Raw genomic sequence first — 20,906 nt, forward strand, 5'->3', positions numbered from 1 at the left:
AGCGCGCATGCTCTCTCCCCCCGCCGAGCCACCTGGAGATTTAAAAGCGGGCGGCGAGCGCGGCGGGAGAGGCGGGGGGCGGGCGAGCGCGCCGGCCCGGGTGACAGCCGCACGCCTCGGCCAGGTAGGCGCGCGCCCCTCGTCTCCGGGGGCGCGGGGGGCGCGGGGGGCGCGGGGGGCGTGCTCTGCGCCCCGCGGCGCGCCCGGGGAGGTGGCGGGCCCCGGGCGCGCCCCGCGTCCTGCAGCGGGGTCCCCGCAGCGCCGAGGGCGGGGCGGACGCGCCGGTGCCCCCCGGGCAGGGCCGGGCCGGGCCGGGCCGGGCGGCGGCGGGCGGGGAGCGGGCCCTCCCGGGAGCCCCGGCCGGGCGGCGGGCGGGCGGGCAGCTCGCTCCTCTTGCAGCTCCGGCGCCAGAGTTTTCTTTGGAAAGTTGCATTTATTTTCTTCCCTTGTCTCGGCTTCACCGGAAAGGGACGGGATGAGTCACCGCGGCGCGCACAGTCCGGGGCTGGGGAGCCGGGGAAGGGGCCCGCGGCCGGGATGCCGCTCGCTGGGGCTGGGCTCCGGGGTTGTCCCGGGAGGGAGAGGGGAGCGAGCGCTCCCGGACGTGAGTCTTGGCGCGGGGCTCTGGGCGGGGGTGGGTGTGGGGGCGCCTCCGCCCCCGGCTGCGCCGCCTCGGCCGTCCTTCAGGGGAGGAGGGACCGGAGAGGCCCTTTTCTCCGCGCCTCCCGGGGCTCTCAGGTGGGGACGGTGGCCAGGCTGAGACCTGCAAACAGGTGCGAGGAGGTGGTACCCGGGCATCCGCTGTGGCTTCCCCGGGCTCTGGGCTTAGCAGCAGCGTGGCCTGCTGGACGAGCTCCTGGAAACCTGTGCCCTTCTCCCGAGTGAGAGCCAGCCCTTCCCGTGGCCTGCTGTTCCCCTCAAACACAAGAACCCCCCTGACTTGCTTTTGCCCTTGACCTCTGAATCAGCTTCCATCTTCCTCACTGACGCTCTTGCCTTGCTCAGCTTTTCCCCCTCCCCCGCGGGCCACTCCTGCCACCCTGCTTCCTCCTTTCTCCAGGGGCCAGAGTTGGGGTTAGGGAGGGGTTTGGCATGGTGGGTACCTGGTGAGGACTTGCCCTTCAGCTGTTACACAGACCTGATCCCAGTGGAGCGGACACTAAGAATAGCCCAGCTGCTGTTTTTCTGCCCTGCAGTCTGCAGGCGGGAATAGCCAGCGCACCCAGGCCCAGAGTGACCCTTACTGGGCTCTTGGAAGCATTGCTCAGGGCTGGGGTGAGGCCCCAGGGGGCTTCTGGCCGCTTTCCTCCTGCACTTAGCAGATCTCCTTTCAGAACAATACAGAACTTGGTGTGGGCTCACCTGCTCAAGGCTTGGGAAGCAGACTGGCACATGGGGGGAGGGAGGGAGGGGAGGGCCCCAGAGGTACAGGCTGGAAGGGAAGCCTAGGGAAAAGCATAGAGCAGCTTCTCCTAGGGAGTGAGTGCTGCGGTATTTGAGGTCACAGGCCCTTCTGTTGGATGGGTCCCATCCCCTCATTCCTTCCTTATCTCCTCCCCCCAGGCCTGCCATGGAGCCAGGACTCTGTTTTTCTAAAAGTGCTCAGAAAAATGGAGCTTGAGTCAGCAGGATGAGTAGGAAGAGAAAAATACAGCTGTGGATGAATGTACAGCTGTGGACATACAGGCCCCAATTAGAGTATGTGTGTGGGGTGTGCGAGGGGAAGTTTTCCTGTGTAGTCATGGAGTGTGCCTTGAACTCCCCTGCCCCTCTTGGCTCTCTGGGGTATCCCGAAGGAGGAGGAGGAGCTGCACAGTGATTCTTGGTGATCCACTGGAGGTCTTAACAGGCCACTAGGGAGTGGAAGGATGGAGTGGAGGCCCCTCTCAGCCAGGGCAGGGCTCTGAAGGAACAAGGCGGAAAGATGGGGATGGTCTAAGGACTCTGAAGGTGAAATTAAGTACTAGCGTTTGGATGATCTGAGCCTGACAACACAACCTTATGGGTAAAAACCTAGATTGTCAGAAAGACAAGGTTTATATCTTGGATGCTCCGCTAGCTGTGGAATGTTGGGCAAGTTACTTAACCTCTTCAAAGCCTCCGAATATCTGGCTGCAAAATGGGGCTGATAGCAATAATGATAAAGTTGTAAAGACAGCCTTTTTTTTTTTTAAGTTCATTTATTTAGGCTCTACACCCCATTTGGGGCTCAAACTCAGGACTCGGAGATCAAGAGTTGTATGCTCTTCTGACCAAGCCAGACAGGTGCCCCATAGCTTTTTTTGTTTATGAAATATAAATAGCTGGTTGTATAAAATGTATACAATATGATAAATGCAGAGCTTTATTAAATCACACATACAGAGCACTGGACTTTGTGCTTTAGGTAATAAGTGGTCCTTCAACATTAGCTAATACTGTGTCTTCCCCCCCCCCCCCCCCGGGGGCCAAATGGGTAGCAGCAACTAGCCTGGGACTCTGTGCTTGGGGTCTGCTCTTGTTTCTTTGGGAGCAAGTTCTCCTGGACCTCAGGGAGCCTGTCTGACTAGCAAAGAGACTGGCCTCTGGCATCCAGGTGCCCTGATTTTAATCCCATTTCCTCTTGTGCAAGTAATTTCTCTGTGCTTCAAACTTCCTTCACTGTCAAATGACGGTAACAGTACTGGTCTCACCAGTACTGGCCTCACCGTATCATGAGGATTAAAGGAGCTGATATAGGTAAAGCTCCAAGCGCAGCAGGGGTGTGTAAAAAGAGCCTGATAAATGTCAGCTGCTGTTATTTGGTGACAATGGAGGCAATCTTTGCGGTTTATGCTTAGAAACCAGAGTCTCAGAGCAAGAGAATTAGACCATATATAACTATATATAAACTGTGAATGACCTACTTGCTGTTGAACTTGTGGTCTAGGGCAAAGAACACACCAGGACTGGACATCCTGGTCTCTCCTCCGTCAGTACTGTGTGTGTGACTTGTTTTTTAATCAGTCCAGAAACCCCTGCCCTACCTGTCTCCTCAAGGTGGAAGAGAATACCAAGAGACAATGGAGATGAATATGTATCTTGAAAGATTAAGAGCTTTCTATGCAGAAGGGTTATTTGCTGTGATTTTTAGGGAAACTGTATGAGGCGGAGGGGGCATACTGAAGTTGGGGTTCTGCTCTGTCCTCCTCCCCCCCACCCCAGCCCTTGGGATGCATTGCTTTCTGATATCCAGAAGAAAAACCCAGCCTGGCTTTCTTTGAATAGTCATTGGCCCTGTTTGCTGGGCAGCAAGGACAGAGAGGCTGGACCAGTTGGTGCCAGGCCCAGCATCTCAAATGCTGATGCCACTTGACTCCCAGCAATAGAGCTGGAGTGTGGAGCTTTGTCTAGTGTATTAAGTGTCCCTGCTTGGGGGCGGGGGCTGACCGAGCCATCCCGGGATGGTCCTGATATCTGGCCAGAGCTTCCTATTTAATCCCTTTCCTACTATGAGGTCTGTGTTTCCTCATCCAGGGAAGAGGTCCACAGTTTTGCCCCTGACCCTGAATGGCTTGTAAGGACTTCTTGCTTCTGATGTTGGAGACAGGCCTACCTCACCTGTTGACTTTAGTGTCTGTAAAATGGAGAGGATGATATTCACCTTGCAATATTACAATGAGGATTAAACGAGATAGGTCTGTTTAACAAAGTGGCCTGCACAGACCAGGTGCTCAATACTTGTTTTTCCCTTTCCCTTCTTCAATTCTGGAGATCACTCTCTCTGGGAAGCAAGAAAGGGGCTGGAGACCAGCTCCTGGTCTAATGGCCCATAGTCCCTCAATTACCAATTTCAGGTAGTTTCCCTCAGAAGAAGCCAGCCAGAGAAAAGTCCCTCCTTTCCCAATGCTCTTTGTCATGCTCCACCCCAAACCCTAAGTTTGAATATCCTTTGAGCTGGCAAGCAGTGTCCAAGCTGGAAGCACACAGCCCATCTTTGGGGATGTGGCAGTCTAGCTCCCCACTCCGGGGTCCTGCCGCTGGAAAAAGCTGAGCACCCAAATACCTTGAGTGGGGAGGTATTTGAATCCTGGGCAGGCTGGTCACGTTGTATCAGACAGGAATCCTGATTCAGCCTCACTTGGAAGGCCTTTGATTGAGCACTCCCCCTTCTAGGTCCTGGACAAGGACTGTGGTCCTTTGCTTTCCAGGAGCTGAAGGGCTAGTGGGGCGGGGGATGGGGAAGGAGACCAGAAGGACCACTGGCAGTTATCCAACCCGGAGGGCTGCCTGTTGAGGGCAGCAAGATTTGGAGGAAAGGGGGGATCCTTGATGGCTTGGATTCTAGGGGAGCTGTAGAGGAGATATGGGATTTGAACTGGACAGGGGTCAGGTGAATGGGGAGGCATCCCAAGGAAGTAATTGGAACATGGTGACTACTTTGGAAGGAAAATCAGGCCCAGTGCTGATAAATTCCCCCAGCTTGGGTCCAGAACTGAGATGGAAACGCATTGCCACAATTTGGGTCTGGTATTCTTTCTACCATACCTCACCAGGGAGGGGCCATAAGGAGAGGCAGGTGTGTGCAGAAGAGCCAGGCCCCAATGGCTGTGTTTTGCCCTTTTCTGCGTGGTTCTGACCCACTCATCTTATGAGACTCCACAACATGGCTTCTTCCTCCAGGAAGCCCTGGGAGAGCTGTTGATGCCCTGCACCTTGGGCCCCCAACTCCAGCGACTTGTGTCTCAGCACTGCCACAAGGGGCCGTAGGCAGTTGTTTCTGTATCCCCAGCACCTTCAGGGTGGGCTTGCAGGTAATTGGATCTCAGCAAGTGTTGGATGGGTGGGTGGGTGGGTGAGTGAGGGAGTTAGTTTTAGCGCTCTTTGACATTCCTTTGGGGGAGGTTAGGTTGCATGCACTGAGGCATACTTCCTCCAAGGGTGGACAAACTCAGACTCTTTAATAAAAGAGTCCTTTTTTGGAGCCCCCTTGCACCCTGCTCACCACTGAGTGGCTGCTGTTGAGAACACGTTTCCATAGGGCTAGGTCTGGCCCACAGCCCTGGGACGATAAATAGGACTGGTCACAGAACCTAGGATATCAGGGCTGAGAGGGCCTGAGAGACCATTGAATTTGAGACTAGAGGTGGGACAGAGCAGAGTTAGGACCAGCGTCCTGGTCCTACTCCCAGCCTGGGGTTCTGCTCATCTGTAGATCTGCCCAAACCCCGCATGCCCTGGCCTCTGGCCTCTGTGCTTCCATCTCCTAAGGGAAGCCAGTCTCCAGGAAGGGGGCAAGGGTCAGCTCTGCAGGATGGGGAGAGCTGCCCCATCTGGCTGGCTGGCAAAGTTCAAATTCACTAGGAGGGAGGCTGTTAGGTTTCACCTCCCAGGGGCTATAAGGGACTGAGAAGGCAGCAGGAGGAGGACACCTCTCAGGGGCCGGGAGGACTGTGCCAAGCTCCCTGTTCTCCCCGCCAGGGACCAAAGAGTTTCTTGGTATTGCTACCCCACTTTGTAGGGAAGCAATTGTTGTGGCCCAAATGGAGAAAGAATTTACCAATTTCTGCCAGGAACAGTCGAGCTGTGGGAGGGAGTAGGGAAGAGGGCAGCTCTGCCCCCAGATGTCTCGGTTACTTGGCTCAGTTTCAAGTGACTGCTAACCCTTGGGCAGTGTGGTGGCAGGTAAAGGATGGGGTAAGTGCAGTTGGGGAGCCCCTCGCCACCTGGTTCCCTGTTCCTCTCTACAGTGGAAGGCTATGAGACACCCTCCCCAGTGCCATGTGGCTTGGCAGTGAGCACTTAGGAGGCACCTGTCTAAGGAGAGCACCATACCTGAGGCTGGGGCAGTGGGGGGCGGGTGGGTGTGAGAGCATTTAGCCATACAGTTGTAAAGAACCTTAGACAGTGTGTGGACTAGTTCTCATTTTACACATGTGAGTCCCTGGTGTGTGTAAAATGGCCTGGCCAGGCTATACAGCAGCAAAAGTTGCTGAAAAGTAGACTTGTATGGTCCTGGTTCACAGTTCAGAGCACCCTGCAGCAGTTGAATTAGAGAGGAAGGTATGTCAGGTATCCAGCACATGCCAGACACCTTCTGGACAGTTAGCCAGTGTCAGCCACCCTGATTATTGTCCCTGGGGACGGGATCCACCCTTGTCTCATAACTGTGGGATGTTTGTTCCCCGTCTATCTGCCTTGGCAGCCTCAGCCAGCAGGCAGGTCTGATGCAGTGACCTCTCCTCACCTGTCGGAGCCAGCACCTGGGGAGGCATTTACATTCTTGGCATTCCTCTCCCCTCTGGGGGCTGAGAGGGGCGCTAGTGCCGGTGTGGGTGGCACGTGGGTGAGAGGGGAATGCTACTGGAGAAGAAAGGCGGCTAGTGGGCCCCCCTCTGACCTCTGGTGCTCCTGTTTGGGATTGAGAGAGCCCTCTGCCAGGTTTCTGGGCTGAGGAAGCCCAGACAGCTGAAGGAGGGCTCTCTTAAGCTGTGTCTAGCCTCCTCGAGCTGTGTCTAGGAGGCGGATGGTATTCCTTTGTCTCCTCACCTGTCAAATGTGTGTACTCCTTGTACCCACCTCCTCAGGGTGGGAGGGGTTGGGAGGGCAATTGGCACATGAGCCCAAATCAGGCTGACTGCATGCCAGGGTCCACCCTGCAGCACCACCAGTGTTCAGAAGCTGGCGGTCCCTGGGGTAGAAGACAGCTCTAGGATGAAGAGTACGATCGCCTTGGTTCCGAAGGCATTGGTCAAGGTGACCCAGTGTGACCTTGGGTCGCCTCTGTTCTCAGAAAGTCTGGTTGTGGGAGGTCACTGTCCCGAGTCAGGTGTGTGTCCATGCAGCCTGTCACTCTGGAATGGCCAGGTGATCCCTTGGGAAAGTGCTTCACCTCAGCTTAGTCTGGCTGGGACTGACCAACCAAGGTGAGGGTCAGGCCAGCCCCAGGACTCCTGTCAACTGGATTGCAGAAGGGAGGGGAGATGAGATTGGGCTCCAGGGACTGCCTGCCCGCCTGCTCATCCAGCCCCCTCCCCTTCCCCCAACCTCTGCGCATTTGTTTCCTTTCAGAAGCAGGGCTGGGGCTCTCAGACAGGGCAACAAAAGCAACTTTCCTCAAGCCACTGCCACCTGTTGGGTTTTCACACATTGGGGGTGAGTGGGGGGAGGGAGCCGCTCCCCTTTCCCAGTGTCTGCGGTGTGCCCCTTCTGCACCCCCAGGGCCTGGGATTCTCTGTGCTGCCCCCAATGATGGGGCTCAGGAGCCGGAGGGGGTGGGAGGCCTGCGGCAGCTGGAAGGGGAATTGAGTGGGAAGGGGCCGGTGCTGGCAGCCGGGAGAGAGTTTGATGGATTACTCTGCAGGCCGAGAGGTTTCTCCGTAATCCCCCATTGTGTCCCGGCCTGCAGCCCCCTCACTCCCTCTGACAAGCTGCTAAGCAGAAGGCTTCCAGTCCGAGTGAAGAAAAGGCAGCGCAGCGGGGCGAACTCCAAATCCCTGGCCTCTGGGCCCTGGGGGAGGCAGGAGCTAGGGAGCGAGACTGGGGTGGGGGTGGAGCCCCCTCCCCTCCGTCGAGCCCTTCCTCCTGACAGTCCCTGGGGGTGAGGGGTTGCCTTCTGAGCAGACTTTCGGGGTGTCCGGGGGAGTCCTGCCTAACGTGGGCCCCAGGGTGTTTCTGCAGATCAGTGCCTTTTTTATAGGGTGGGGTTGGGGAGAGCAGACTCTCACTTCTGTGGAAGTTTGAGCCCCGAGAACCAAAGAAGACCAAAAACGGAATGTGGGTAGGAAGGCGAGTAGGAAGGCCCTGAACCCAGGCACGGTCTCCTCCTGCGCCCCCCACCCCCAAGCCGCCCAGGTAGCCACTCCCACAGCAGGAATCCCTGACCTGGGGCTGAGATGGGAGCTACTGCCTCACAAGGATGCTCCTTTTCAGGTCTCCTGGCTGGCCAGCACTGCCTCTTTCTGGGGCACCCTAGGGCCCCGCGAGGGTAGAGCTCATTTCGAGAGTACAGTGTGCTGGCTTTCACCTGGTAAGGCCAAGGACGTTAGTCCCCTGGAACTGAGGCAAGGGTTGGGTCACAGGGATGCGGGGCTGGTGAACCCCGGAACCTAGAGGGCCCCGGAGAGCTCAGCTCGGATGGCATTCTAGGATCCAGTCCCGTGTGGAGGAATGGGGGTCCCCCCCTCCCTGCAGCCTTGTAGCCTCCACCTGGGGTTCTCCCCCCACCCCCGCTCCCCCCCCTTACTGGCCTGTGGCCTGATAAGTGCCGACAGCTCAGGAGATGGGGGGGTGTTGGGGAGACTGGCCGGAGGGCCTCCACCCCCTTTCTGTAGCTGAGTCACTGTTTCAGGAGGGAGCCCCCCACCCCGCTGCCTTCTCCGCGGGAGGGGCTGCCTGGGGGCTGTGAAGGGTAGAGGAGCGTGTGAGAAAGCTGGGCCGTCTTTGTGAGCGTGGAGGGAGGACGGGGGTCGCTGAGCTGCTGGGGTCAGGGTGGGGGCCCGGCGTTTGATGTGCCTGGGCGGGGTAGGGGGACGAGGCCTGCATAAAGAGGCCATAGAATTGCTGCCTGACACTGGCCCGAGGCGGGGCTGCCCCCAGCCCGGCTGCTCTGGCCTCTGTCTGTCAGTGGAGAGAATCCGCTCCCTCTAGCTCCACCTCAGTCGTCAGGGTGGCAGGAGCCCCTTTGAAAGCCCTCAAAGGCCTCTTTATGCGTCCCTCTGACCCTCCTTTCCCGCAGGGAGCCACCGGGAGTGGGCTCTGCTTCTCCTCCCACCTCCTCACTCTGTCTTTTGAATTTTGGAGAAAGTTCAGGCCAAGTTTGCTCTTGCTGCTTGGTTTCATTTCCCCATGCTTGCCCGTGGCCTAACCCCGCGTGGGGTGTTTCAGCCCGAGAGGCTGTGCTGCAGTGTCCCCCCCCCAGCCCCTGCCACCTTTGAAACTTTAGAGGGGTTGCCTCCTTGGTTGGGGGGGGTCTGGCCAGGGTTCCCTCGGTGTGGGTGGGGATGGGGTGTCCTCAGGGCTCAGACCGCCCACCCCCACGCTGCTTTCAGCCCTGTGTTCTTTGGGTAAATGTTTCCCAGGCCTCTCATGATGGGGTGGGTGCCAGAGGGTTGCTCGTTGGGTCTCCTGCTACGTGGGGCTGGGCTCACTGACTGGCCCAGCCTGGGTGCTTGGGTTCTGCTCCCCCAGGGATGAGGAAAGGTGGCCTGGGGCAGAGCTCCCCGGGGGTTCCTGGAGGCCTTGGGTTTCTTCCAACCTTCTTGCTGTCCTGTCATTGGAGGACAGATGCTTGGAGCTTGAGAGAAACTCATCCTCCCTGAAGGCTGCTGTTCCTTCCAGGAGGTCAGGCCACATTCCCCTTTTGGTACCTTCACCTCTCTCCTCTTCCCGCCTCCTCCCTACCAGGTGAACCCTGGGAGGCAGGCTCTTCTGGTTGATCTTCTGTTTGCCAGACAGACAGAGTGCTCCAGGAACACTGGACAGGATTTGAGTCAGAAACACCTCTGACACCGCAGGGTGTTGGGGAGAATTGAACTCTGTCTCCCCGCTGTGTTCCTGAGGAAGACAGGGGAGTGCCCCAAAGGGGTTGCCAGCAGTCCTCTGTCACTTAGAAGCTTTGGTGGGAAGCCTGTCCCTGGGCTGCAGGGGGGAGTGATAGCCAGGAAAGTGGTTCTGTTCTCCTACCTCCTGGAGCCTGGGCACAAGCCTGGGCAGGGCCTGAGCTTCGTGATCGTGCCCTGGGGGGATGGCAGGTGGCTGGTTAGCACCGTGGGAGTCCTTTGTGGCTCCTTCCACACCGAGGACCCTGGAGTGGGGCTGACGTGGGTGAGGTGGGTGAGCGTGGGGCTCTGAGGAACGTCCTGGATGGGGGGAATCATTGGAAGGGAGAATATTCTTATGGGCTTGGAATTCCTTAGGCAGTTCTGTGCTGGGAAGAATAAGCTCTAGGGGTGGCAAGGGTGCCCTAGTCCTTGGGGCACAGTGCAAGTCAAAAGAGGGAAGATGGGCTTTGCATCCTAAGAACAGAGGGGTGCTGGGCTGGGCTCACTTCCTACCCTACTCCTTTCAAAGACTTCTTCCCCTGGCCTGGCACCCAGCCCCCCTTACCTGGTGAAGAGGAGGAGAATGCAGGCCAGAGACGGGAGGGAGAGGCAGGCAACTAATGAGCTATCTGCACTGAGGGAGGATGGAGGGAAATTCCCCTCTTCACCTCCTTTCGTCTTTTTTTTTTTAATTTTATTTATTTATTCATGAGAGACAGAGAGAGGGGGTGGGCAGAGATACAGGCAGAGGGAGAAACAGGCCCCACACAGGGAGCCCGATGCAGGACTCTATCCCAGGTCCCCAGGATCACACCCTGGGCTGTAGGCGGCACCAAGCCACCCGGGCTGCCCTTTTTTTTTTTTTTTTTTTAAGATTTTATTTATTTATTCATGAGAGACGCGCAGAGAGAGAGAGGCAGAGACATAGGCAGAGGGAGAAGGAGGTTCCCTGCATGGAGCCCACTGTGGGACTACATCCCCGGATTCTAGGATCATGCCCTGAGCCGAAGGCAGGCACTATACCGCTGAGCCACCCAGGGATCCCCTCCTTTTGTCTTTTTGTCTTTCTCTCCTGTGGGCTAAGGAGGGTGTCCTGCCTCTTCCTGGGAGCATGGGGCTGGGTCAGGGAAGGGAAGAGGGCAGGTGGGGTGATTAGTCTTTTGCGCAGAGCTGCAATTCACTTTGAACAACAGGGAGCAGCAAGGGCTTGGGAATGGGGGCAGGATGTGGGTGAGTCAGGGTCTGACAGTCTGTTTGCTCAGGGAGGACCTGGTCCCTTAACCCACAGCAGATGAATGTCCAGGGCCTCCCCAGACCGAGAGTGGGGAGGAGAGTGGGCTGGAAGCCTTTTGACCCAGAGCCCCTCCCTCTGGGCTGGAGACCACCCCCTCTTGGTCTGTGTGCTATCTCCTGCCTTCCTTGTGGGGGGGGATGCAGTGACAGGGAAGGAGCTTGGCTCAGAACTGCCCAGCTAGGGCTGACCTGCGGCCCCCTCCCAGCCCCTTTGGGGACCCCGGGGGTCAGTATGTTACCCTCCTCCCCAGGGCACCCCCATAGGAATCCATGCCCCTTCCCAAAGTGGATGGTCTGGGTCTCAGCAGAACTTTGGGGAGGAGGCTGCTGGTTGCCCAGCCTTCCGTCCTGGTCTGCCATCTGCAAAGCCTAGGAAAGCGGTTATGGGACGCGCACATCTTACCTGGGATTGATGGCCATCTGGTTTCTCTGCAGCGTATTTCAGAAGGCACCTACCACGTGCTTCTAAGCACACAAGGCCCTGGGCGCCCGGGTGTTATTTGAAAAGATAAAAGAAGTTGAAGTGGCAGATGATGAGATGCTGAGATTGGATGGGAATGAATGAGGGCTGACGGTGCCCCGACTCCCAGTGGGGGAGGGGCGGGGCAGGACTAAGGGGCTGAACACTAGCTGGGAGCCTGGCCCTTCCACCGAGCTGGGCCCTTCCACGGGAGCCGGGCCCTTCCACGGGAGCGGTGCCCTTCCACGGGAGCAGTGCCCTTCCACAGGAGCGGTGCCCTTCCACGGGAGCAGTGCTCTTCCACAGGAGCGGTGCTCTCCCACGGAAGCCGGGCCCTTCCACGGGAGCAGTGCCCTTCCACGGGAGCCGGGCCCTTCCACGGGAGCGGTGCCCTTCCACGGGAGCTGTGTCCTTCCACGGGAACAGTGCCCTTCCCCGGGAGCGGTGCCCTTCCCCGGGAGCGGTGTCCTTCCACGGGAGTGGTGCTCTTCCACAGTGTTTATGAGAGTGAATCAGTGAGGCAGGGGAAGGCACTCTGAGCTCCGCAGGAAGCTCTGTTCCCACCTCTTTGGGATGAATGACAAGTCAGGGGACTTTTGCCTTTTCTCATGAAGGCCCACCTTCTATACTCCTCTTCATGACTGACTTGATTATCCCTCTTTTGTGGTCACTCCTAAACATAGCAGACTGCATTGGGGACTATTGTCAGGAAGCAAGACCTGGACGCCAATTGCCTAGGGGTGGGGGGAACGGGGTGGGTCCCCCGTGGGATCTCTATGCATGGGAGGCAGGCCTAGCAGGAAGGGCTACGTGGACTTCTCTGCTGAGAAGGAAGCGGTCTGGGTAGCAGAAAGAGGCTGCTGGGAAAGTGGTAGGGCATCCTGCCAGTGCTGGGTCACTGGTGTCATTATGGTTGCCACCAGGTGGTGCGGTTTCATGCCCCTGTGAGGTCAGGACCTGGGAACAGGCCCCATGTCCCCTGACAGTTGGGCACTACATGTGGGAATGTTTCTTCCCCACCAATGTTGAGCACGGAGAGAAACTCCAGGGAGAGGTTTACAGGCCTAGGTTCCTCCAAGGGAGCCCTCTTCAAGTGGTTTCAATAACAGGTTAAAACCCAACCCAGCAAACCACGGCCTCTCCTCCCTTCCCCCTTGTCCTCATCCTCGGGGGCTCCAGTTATGGTGCAACGTGGCTTGTGGCCAGGCAGTGCGGAATAGGAAGTGCTACTCCTAACAAAGGGGGATTGAACAGCCCAGCTTTGGGAAGTGGAGAGAAAAGCAAACAAACCAGGCCTGGCAGAGGGTCTCTCCAGAGGCACCTTGATAACAGAGCCTGGGGAAACTGGGAATTCAGTTGGTTTGATTTTTTTTTTTTTTTCCTTTTTTCCATACCAGCAGGCAAGAGCAATGGCAAAGATATTCCAAAACAGAGAAAAACCTGACATCTCTTTGGCTCTGGAGTATGCTGAGGTTTAAAAATCATATTTACCTTATTAGTTATGTCAGCCTTAGGCTAATATTAACATGCATTTCCTGATTGGCAGTAGGGGGTGGCACAGCCACACCGTCAGCCTGGGAGTGAACAGGATTCAGGGAACTAAGAGCAAATCCTGGATGCCTGGTTCCCAGGATTTAACACTCTGTGTTGGATTGTCCCTGGCCTTTTAGGATCTGAGTGATGAGCTATGTCCCCGCCAAGACACCCCATGGCAACAGGCATTTAGCATGGGCTGAGGCGCTGGACCTGCACGGAAGGCTGGCAGAAATGGGCTGGTGGCTGAGGCCGGGACAGTCGGTGGCAGCAAGGAGGAGAGGCCTGGGCGTCTGGAGCAGGGCTGAGACACAGCAGTGGCGGAGTGTGTGAAGGGGCCGGAGCCTACCCTGCCTGGCCTACCATGGTCCAGAGGCTGTGGGCCAGCCGCCTGCTGCGGCATCGGAAAGCCCAGCTCTTGCTGGTCAACCTGCTGACCTTCGGCCTGGAGGTGTGCCTGGCTGCAGGTATCACCTACGTGCCACCTTTGCTGCTGGAAGTGGGGGTAGAAGAGAAGTTCATGACCATGGTGCTAGGTGAGTCGCCACACCTTCCTAACCTCCTGTTCCAGATACAGGACACCCAGGAAGCAGGGCAACAGTGCCTCTGCCCAAAGAAGGAGAGGTAGCTGCCTGCTGGTCCTGAGCCTATGGAGCCAGTGGGTGGGTGGGCATTGCTGGGAGAGGGGTGACAGTGGGGTGACGTGGGCTGGGGTGGGGGGCAATGGGAAAAGAGCATGGGGTCATTCCATGGTCACAATACCCCGGGCCCCTACACAATGCCTGGCGCGTAGGAGACACTGCTCTTCACCATTGCTTAGCCTTTTCTAATTTATATCTGTTACGCATTTAATCTTTGCAACAAACTTTGAGGTCCCCCATTTCACAGAGGAGGTAATGGAGGCTGAGACGTGGTTGGGTGACTTAGCCAGGCCAGAAGGCTGCCTACTGATTAGTAGGATCAGGGTCTCCCAGCTGGGGCTCTTTCTTACCCCTAGAGCACGGGCTGGGCTCTTGACTGCAGATGGTGTTTTGCAAAAGCCATAGAAGGCAAATGGTCACCATGGGGTGGCTCCTGGGATCATAGGCTCTGGAGTCAGACTCCCTTTAGAAACTACCCCTCTTGCCCCACCTCAGTGCCTGTGCAGTTGTTCTGGGCATCAGTTCACCCATCTGAATGCAGATGGGGCATTAGTGATCCTAGCTGCAAGGACTAAACTAGAATGTGTGTGACAAACTCCGCAGTATGTCCAGCACCGAAGGCTTTGCCTGTGACAGGATCATGATCATTTCCATCCTTCCCCAGGAGGTTGGTCCCCTTCCCCACAGCCCCTTGGGGCCCCAGCCTCTGGCTCATCACTACTTGTCCTTCCTGCAGGCATCGGTCCAGTGCTGGGCCTTGTCTCGGTCCCACTCCTGGGCTCAGCCAGTGACCACTGGCGTGGGCGCTATGGTCGCCGGAGGCCTTTCATCTGGGCGCTGTCCCTGGGCGTCCTGCTGAGCCTCTTCCTCATCCCGAGGGCCGGCTGGCTGGCGGGGCTGCTGTGCCCAGATACCAGGCCCCTGGAGCTGGCGCTGCTGATCCTGGGTGTGGGGCTGCTAGACTTCTGTGGCCAGGTATGCTTCACTCCACTGGAGGCCCTGCTCTCTGACCTCTTCCGGGACCCAGACCACTGCCGCCAGGCCTTCTCCGTCTATGCCTTCATGATCAGCCTTGGGGGCTGCCTGGGCTACCTTCTGCCTGCCATCGACTGGGACACCAGCGCCCTGGCCCCTTACCTGGGCACTCAGGAGGAGTGCCTCTTTGGCCTGCTCACCCTCATCTTCCTCACCTGTGTGACAGCCACACTGTTTGTGGCCGAGGAGGCAGCGCTGGGTCCGACCGAGCCCACGGAGGGGCTGGCGGTCCCCCCAGTGCCACACTGCTGCCCCTGCCATGCCCGCCCGGCTTTCCGGAACCTGGGTGCCCTGTTTCCCCGGCTGCACCAGCTGTGTTGCCGTGTGCCCCGCACCCTGCGCAGACTCTTTGTGGCCGAGCTGTGCAGCTGGATGGCATTCATGACCTTCACGCTCTTCTACACGGACTTTGTGGGCGAGGGGCTGTACCAGGGTGTGCCCAGGGCTGAGCCGGGGACCGAGGCCCGGAGACACTATGATGAGGGTAAGGCTGCAGTGCTGGAGGGCAGGGAGGAGGCTGCCGGGGGAGATCCCTCCAGCCCAGGGGAGGCCTGCAGTTGGGGCGGGCTGGTAGCTGTGTGCCTGGGCTCAGGTCTGTGCACAAGGTCCCCAGGGTGCCGGGCCGCTCTGCCTGCCGTAGCTATAGCACCTTGGGCGGCTGCAGGGCGTTTACTCAGAGTCATTGCCCCAGTTTGACAGAAAAAGGCGAAGCTTCGGAAGCTTCGGTAAGGTCCAGGGGTAGTAGAGGAGCTGAGGCTGGGTGTCAGGTCTGCCTGGCCGAGCTTCAGTGCGCCCTCTGCTCCCCCTGTTGACTTTCCGCGGTCCCTGGCCCCAGACCTTCCACTCGGGCACATGGGGCTCGCGCACGGAGCACGGACATGGAGCCGATGGCGGAGCCCTCTGTGTTTCCCCTCACCCTCCTTGGTGGCTGAGCACCGGCTGAGGCCCCCCCACACCCCTGAGAACACCTTCCTCTGTCCTTAGCCGAAGGCTTGGCCGTGTTGTCTAAGGGCCACGTTAGAGCACAGGCTTGGTTTGCTAAGGGCGAGGGGGTGTGGACCGCGCGGGACACAGGTCCGGTTCGCAGCAGTTCCAGATGGCAGGTGCCCGCAGGCCTGAGCCTTTCCCAGGCTGCACCGGCCTCCGCCTGCTTGGGGCCTGACTCCCTCCTCTGCCCCACCCACAGGGGTCCGGATGGGCAGCCTGGGGCTGTTCCTGCAGTGCGCCGTCTCCCTGCTCTTCTCCCTGGTCATGGACCGGCTGGTGCAGCGATTCGGCACCCGGGCCGTCTATCTGGCCAGCGTGGTGGCCTTCCCTGTGGCTGCCGGCACCATGTGCCTGTCCCGCAGCGTGGCCGTGGTGACCGCGTCGGCCGCCCTCACCGGGTTCACCTTCTCCGCCCTGCAGATCCTGCCCTACACGCTGGCGTCCCTCTACCACCGCGAGAAGCAGGTACTCGTGCCGGCCGCTGGGTGGAGGGGGCGGAGGGCAGCCCAGCAGCCCAGCCCGGTCCCAGCCGCTGGCTAGTCCTTTGACTGGAGAGGAAGCCCGTGTAGCCCAGGGCCGGAGACGTGGGCTGCGGAAGGAGGGTGTAGATTAGATTCTGGGAATGACTTCCTGGTGTCAGGACTCTAGAGCACTTGAGTGGATGATTGCAGGAAATGCCCAATCCTTCCTTGGGTATCCTGAAGAGGCAGGCCAGCGGAGGCCCTCAGTCGGGCTGGGTTGCTCCACAGGCGGAGGCAGGGGCTGCGGCTCATGACCTCTGGGCACCTAGCCTCAGCAGCCGGAGTGGGGGTGGTTTGGTGTGGCAGCAGCTCTCTGTTCAGGGAGGGGCATTGCTACTGACCCATGCCCTGCCTTGGTCTCCAAGATGGGGAAGGCTCCACACTACCCCTTCTCTTTCTGGTTTATCTTCTTTTTCTACCTAATTCTCTCTTTTCTTTTCCTGCCTCACATCTTTGTCTCCGTCCCCTTCCCCTGCCCCCACGGTGGATCTCTGAGCCTGGCATACCTGACACCGCTCTCCTGGCTGCTGTAAGTTGGGGGGCCTCCTTCCTGCTTGGCCCCACACTAACCAGCTCCTCCAGGGGCCCTGTTCCGTGGGAAGTCTCCTGACCAAAGCTGTGTGGTCACCTGCGTCCCCTTCACTGGCCTCAGCCAGCTACAGCCCTGGGTGCAGAGCTCTGCCCAGTGGGTAAGAAGCTGGGGTGTCCTGAGGGAGGAGATGCAGGCCTGCCCTCATGGAGCTTCCAGATTGTAGGGAAGATGTATGTCTGCCCCTTGTAGGACATGAATGATGTAGCAGAGATATGCCTAGCTAGGAAGGTGGTTAATTGAATAGGTAGCTGCAGGGTTGGGGTGTGTGGAGGGAGAGGCCAGGGTTTTGGTTGGGGTGGCCTGGTCCCTGAGACCCCTGTCAGCACACTGATAACCTTCGTCAGCTTCTATTCTTCTGCTGCCCCAGTTGGGGGCTGGGGCCTGGGGGCTGGTGTCTGGAGGCCAGGCTGGGTCATATAGACTCGTGCCAGAGAACATGCTGGGGCTGGTCCTCCCCTCCGACAGAGGAGCATGTGTATCCCTAGGGGCTTCTTGAGGCTCCAGCCTCACTGGTCTTTCCAGGGGTGGCAGGCAGGGAGGACAGGTCCCATAGGCCCATTCCAAGCAGCAGTTGATGGCACCCTTGGCACTACACTGTCTGTACTTGCCTTGCCTCCTGGCTGTACCAAGAGCTGTCGGCTTTCCTTTTGAGCTCTGCCATGGGTCCCGGCTCTAGTGCAGCAAACTCGAGAATCTTTCTGTGTAAGGCACTAGCTGGCCCAGGGACAGTGGGGGATGAATTCTGGCCCCGTCCTTAAGCAGGAGGTTCTGAGCAGGGGCAGGTGCATAGGAAGAAGGGCTTCAGCATTAGCATGGCTGGGCGATAGGAGTCTGGGAGATTCCTCTTGTTCCTCTCGTCCTGCAGGCTGAGTCTGCTGGACCTTCCCTGCCCTCATCTGGGACCACGGACCTCACAGTAGGCCTGGGACCACGTGGGAGCAGAGCCTCTCTCTGCGAGGTCGAGAAGGATTTCCCAAGGCAAAATGGTGGGGGGCAGGAAGTAGGAGGCTTAGGAGAGCCTGTGTGTGGGTTCAGGTCACCAGGGGCCCCGCCTTTGGGTTTTGTTCCTCTGTTCTGACACGTCTCTCTCACTCATCACCTCTCCTCACTCTGGCTTTTTTCTTTACCCTGGGGTCCTGTTCCTGTTCTCTTTCTGACTTGTAGTAGGAGTTTGCCTGCCACTTCTGGTTCCAGGAGAGGCTAGAGGAGATCTAGACTCTTGGCTTCAGATTTGTCCCCTCCTCATCCCCTGCCCCTGCGGAGAGTCCTAACTAGACCAAGGAGGGTCTGCTTGGCTTTCTTGGCTTTCACCTGCTGCACAGGTGTCATTAAGGCCGGTTGCCTGGTTTCTCCCAAGCCGGGATCTGTTCTCGGAGCTGGGATCCTAATGCTTGGGTACCTACCTATCCTTGTTGCCATTTTTCTGCCCCATTCCCCAGGTTTTCCTGCCCAAATACCGAGGAGATGCTGGAAGCGGTGCCAGCGAGGACAGCCTGATGACCAGCTTTCCATCGGGCCCCAAGACCGGATCGCCCTTCCCCAATGGACACATGGGTGCTGGAGGCAGCAGCCTCCTCCCACCTCCACCTGTGCTGTGCGGGGCCTCTGCCTGTGATGTCTCCATGCGTGTGGTGGTGGGCGAGCCGCCCGAGGCCAGAGGCATTCCGGGCCGGGGCATCTGCCTGGACCTTGCCATCCTGGACAGTGCCTTCCTGCTGTCCCAGGTGGCTCCGTCCTTGTTTATGGGCTCCATTGTTCAGCTCAGCCAGTCTGTCACTGCCTACATGGTGTCGGCTGTGGGCCTTGGTTTGGTGGCCATTTATTTTGCTACACAGGTAGTATTTGACAAGAGCGACTTGGCCAAATACTCAGTGTAGAGTACTTCTGACCCACTGAGGATGGGCCTGCCTCCCTGGGTCCTGGCCTGCCCCCCACCCCCCCAGCGCATCCCCAGGTAGCCTCCTAGGGCCAGGCCTGCACCCCTGCTCCCCCACCTGCCAGGGTCTGTTGCTGCCAATGTGGCATGGCTCTCTGCTGCCACCCCGTGGTGACAAGGTGCCGAGTGGCACAAGTAGGGGCCTGGGGCTTCCCTCATCTTCAGGGCTGGCTGAGTGTTGGTCCGCACAGGCTTCAGTCTGGACTTCTACAGGCAGGCCAGAAGGGTGGGGCATTTCACTGGCTCCGTGCACTGGAATGCAAGACTCTAGGGGCATTACCCAGGCCCTTAAGGCTCACAGCCAGTGTCAAGACATACCCAGTGAAGGGATTTGGAGAGCTGAGTAAACCACCTGGTCTCTCCCCTCCAAACCCCTTATCCCTTAGATTCCCTCGATGTTGCTCTTGCGTGGAAGTTTCTAGTGTGAAATTTCTCTGCAGGATGTGAGAAGGAAGTTATTTGTGGGTAAAAGTCTGGTGGGGAGAAAGGAAGCTACCTGGCTGCCTAGCACTGCCTTTCTACTTTTCCCCCACTGCCACATTTTATCAGGACGTGGCTTGTTGGCTCCTGTGTTGCCATCATAGGGGCACAGGCCTTTAAATATTTAACTTATTTATTTAACTAAGTAGAGAGGAATCAATTCCCAGCTCTGCCATCTTGGTTTCTGAGAGGTGATTTCCCCAATGGGCCTGAGAGATGGCTGGTTTATTAGGCTGAGCATTGCCAGAATTGTCTTCCCCTGGGTGATTGGTCTGGCCCCAGAACTGCCTAACCTGGGAACTTGGAAGCCCTGTTTACCCAGTGGATATCCCAAATCTCGTTACCCAAGGCTGGGGGAGCTGGGGACATAGGTGGAGGTGGGGCTCCAGGTCTCAGCTGCCTCCCTAGCCTCCTCTCCCCTCTTGGCTCAGCCTGCCTCCCACCCTCTACTCCCCTCTGCTCTCTCTAGGGCTAGGCTGATGAAGGAGCCGCCCACCCCTTTCCCCCACTGGCTCCACACCCCTCTTTTGGGCTGTTGCAGGACCAGACACACAGAGTGTGGCTCTGGCCCAAGCTTTTATTCGTCTCAGCCCCCAGGGCATATCTGTGCTTGGGGAATCTCGCACAGAAACTCAGGAGTACCCCCTGCCTAGGCTAAGGAGGTCTTATCTCTTGGGGGTTTAAGTGCCGTTTGCAATAATGTTATGTCTTATTTATTTAGTGGAGTAAATATTTTATACTGTATGTGAGCAATCAGAGTATAATGTTTATGGTGATGAAATTAAAGGCTTCTTATATGTTTCACTGCCCTGTGTTACTCTTTCCTGAGGGGGAAGGCCCAGATCTCTCAACCTATCCCTTAGCTTCCTTCTCAGTAAGGATCCTGTCTGGGCAGCCTCAGTTCCCAGGATCACCAGCAGATGGAGCCATAGACCAGTACTCGTCCAATGCCTGGGGCTGGGCTTGGATGTGCCACCCCTTGGATTGGGAGGGTTTGTTTGAGAATTGGGGCGAGGTCAGGCAAGACACAATGCTGGGGAGTGGGGACATTTTACTTCTCAAAGGACTCACAACGTGGCCAAAAAAATGGAACAAGCACCCTCTATCAATAACAGCTATAGGAAGTAGGAAGGAAACTGGCAGGTGCCAGAGAGGATTTCAACATCACCAAGCCTTGGTTCCTATCTACTTCACCCTTCCTGCCAGGCTTAGGTTAGATTCAGAGTCTTCCCTGCCATGCCACCTCCCTCCCCCTTCCACACTTGGCTGGCCTTCCTGTTCCCAGTTCTGGTGTGTATAGTTAACACCTTGTGCAAGGACCAGCTTTATTGGGGGTGCCTGGCTGGCTGGCTCGGTGGTTATAGCATGTGACTCTTGATCTTGGGGTTGAGAGTTTGAGCCTCACACTGGGTGCAGAGATTACTTAATTTTATTTTTAGTTTTTTTAGATATTTATTTATTGAAATTTTTATTTATTTATTCATGAGAGACACAGAGAGAGAGGCAGAGACACAGGCAGAGGGAGAAGCAGGCTCCCTGCAGGGAGCCCAATGTGGGACTTGATTCCAGGACCCTGGGATCACGCCCTGGGCCGAAGGCACTTAACTGCTGAGCCACCCATGCATCCCTAATTTTTTTTTTTTTAAAGGACTAGCTTTATTTATTTTTAAGATGTTCTATATTCTAAATAAATAAAATCTTTCAAAAAGGAGGGGTGGTGCCGGGTGGCTCAGTCAGCTGAACATCTGACTTCAGCTCAGGTAAGGATCTCAGGGTCCTGGGATGGAGTCAGGCTCCCTGCCCCGGGGTTGGGGGGGGAGGCTGCTTCTCCCTCTCCCTCTGCTCCTCCCCTCTGCTCATGCTCTCTCTCTCAAATAAATAAATCTTTAAAGTGTTCTATATTTTACTTTTATTTTTTTTTTAAATTT

At 57.5% G+C, this 20,906-nt stretch overlaps 1 protein-coding gene across 2 annotated transcripts; it reads left to right on the forward strand.

Moving 5' to 3' along the window:
• Positions 1–11: 11 nt before the first annotated feature.
• SLC45A3 (solute carrier family 45 member 3) lies at positions 12–19,779 on the forward strand. 2 transcript variants are annotated; one of them, XM_041722705.1, is made up of 6 exons: positions 60–124; positions 4,642–4,772; positions 12,924–13,322; positions 14,164–14,946; positions 15,649–15,914; positions 18,002–19,779. In XM_041722705.1, the coding sequence occupies exons 3-6, from the start codon at positions 13,151–13,153 to the stop codon at positions 18,437–18,439; spliced, it is 1,659 nt and encodes a 552-aa protein (XP_041578639.1). In that variant the 5' UTR covers positions 60–124; positions 4,642–4,772; positions 12,924–13,150; the 3' UTR covers positions 18,440–19,779. The 2 variants fall into 2 exon arrangements, with proteins under 2 accessions (XP_041578638.1, XP_041578639.1); XM_041722704.1 differs by lacking the exon at positions 4,642–4,772 and having other exon boundaries at positions 12–124.
• The last annotated feature ends 1,127 nt before the right edge of the window (positions 19,780–20,906 follow it).

The sequence above is a fragment of the Vulpes lagopus genome, chromosome 11, assembly GCF_018345385.1.
Source record: "Vulpes lagopus strain Blue_001 chromosome 11, ASM1834538v1, whole genome shotgun sequence".
NCBI lineage: Eukaryota > Metazoa > Chordata > Mammalia > Carnivora > Canidae > Vulpes > Vulpes lagopus.

Coding starts and splice junctions, on each gene's coding strand:
- SLC45A3 (XM_041722704.1), top strand. CDS start 13,151: ATGGTCCAGAGGCTGTGGGCCAGCCGCCTGCTGCGGCATCGGAAAGCC. Junction 14,947..15,648: donor CCGGAGACACTATGATGAGG/GTAAGGCTGCAG, acceptor CCCCACCCACAG/GGGTCCGGATGGGCAGCCTG. Junction 15,915..18,001: donor TCTACCACCGCGAGAAGCAG/GTACTCGTGCCG, acceptor CCCATTCCCCAG/GTTTTCCTGCCCAAATACCG.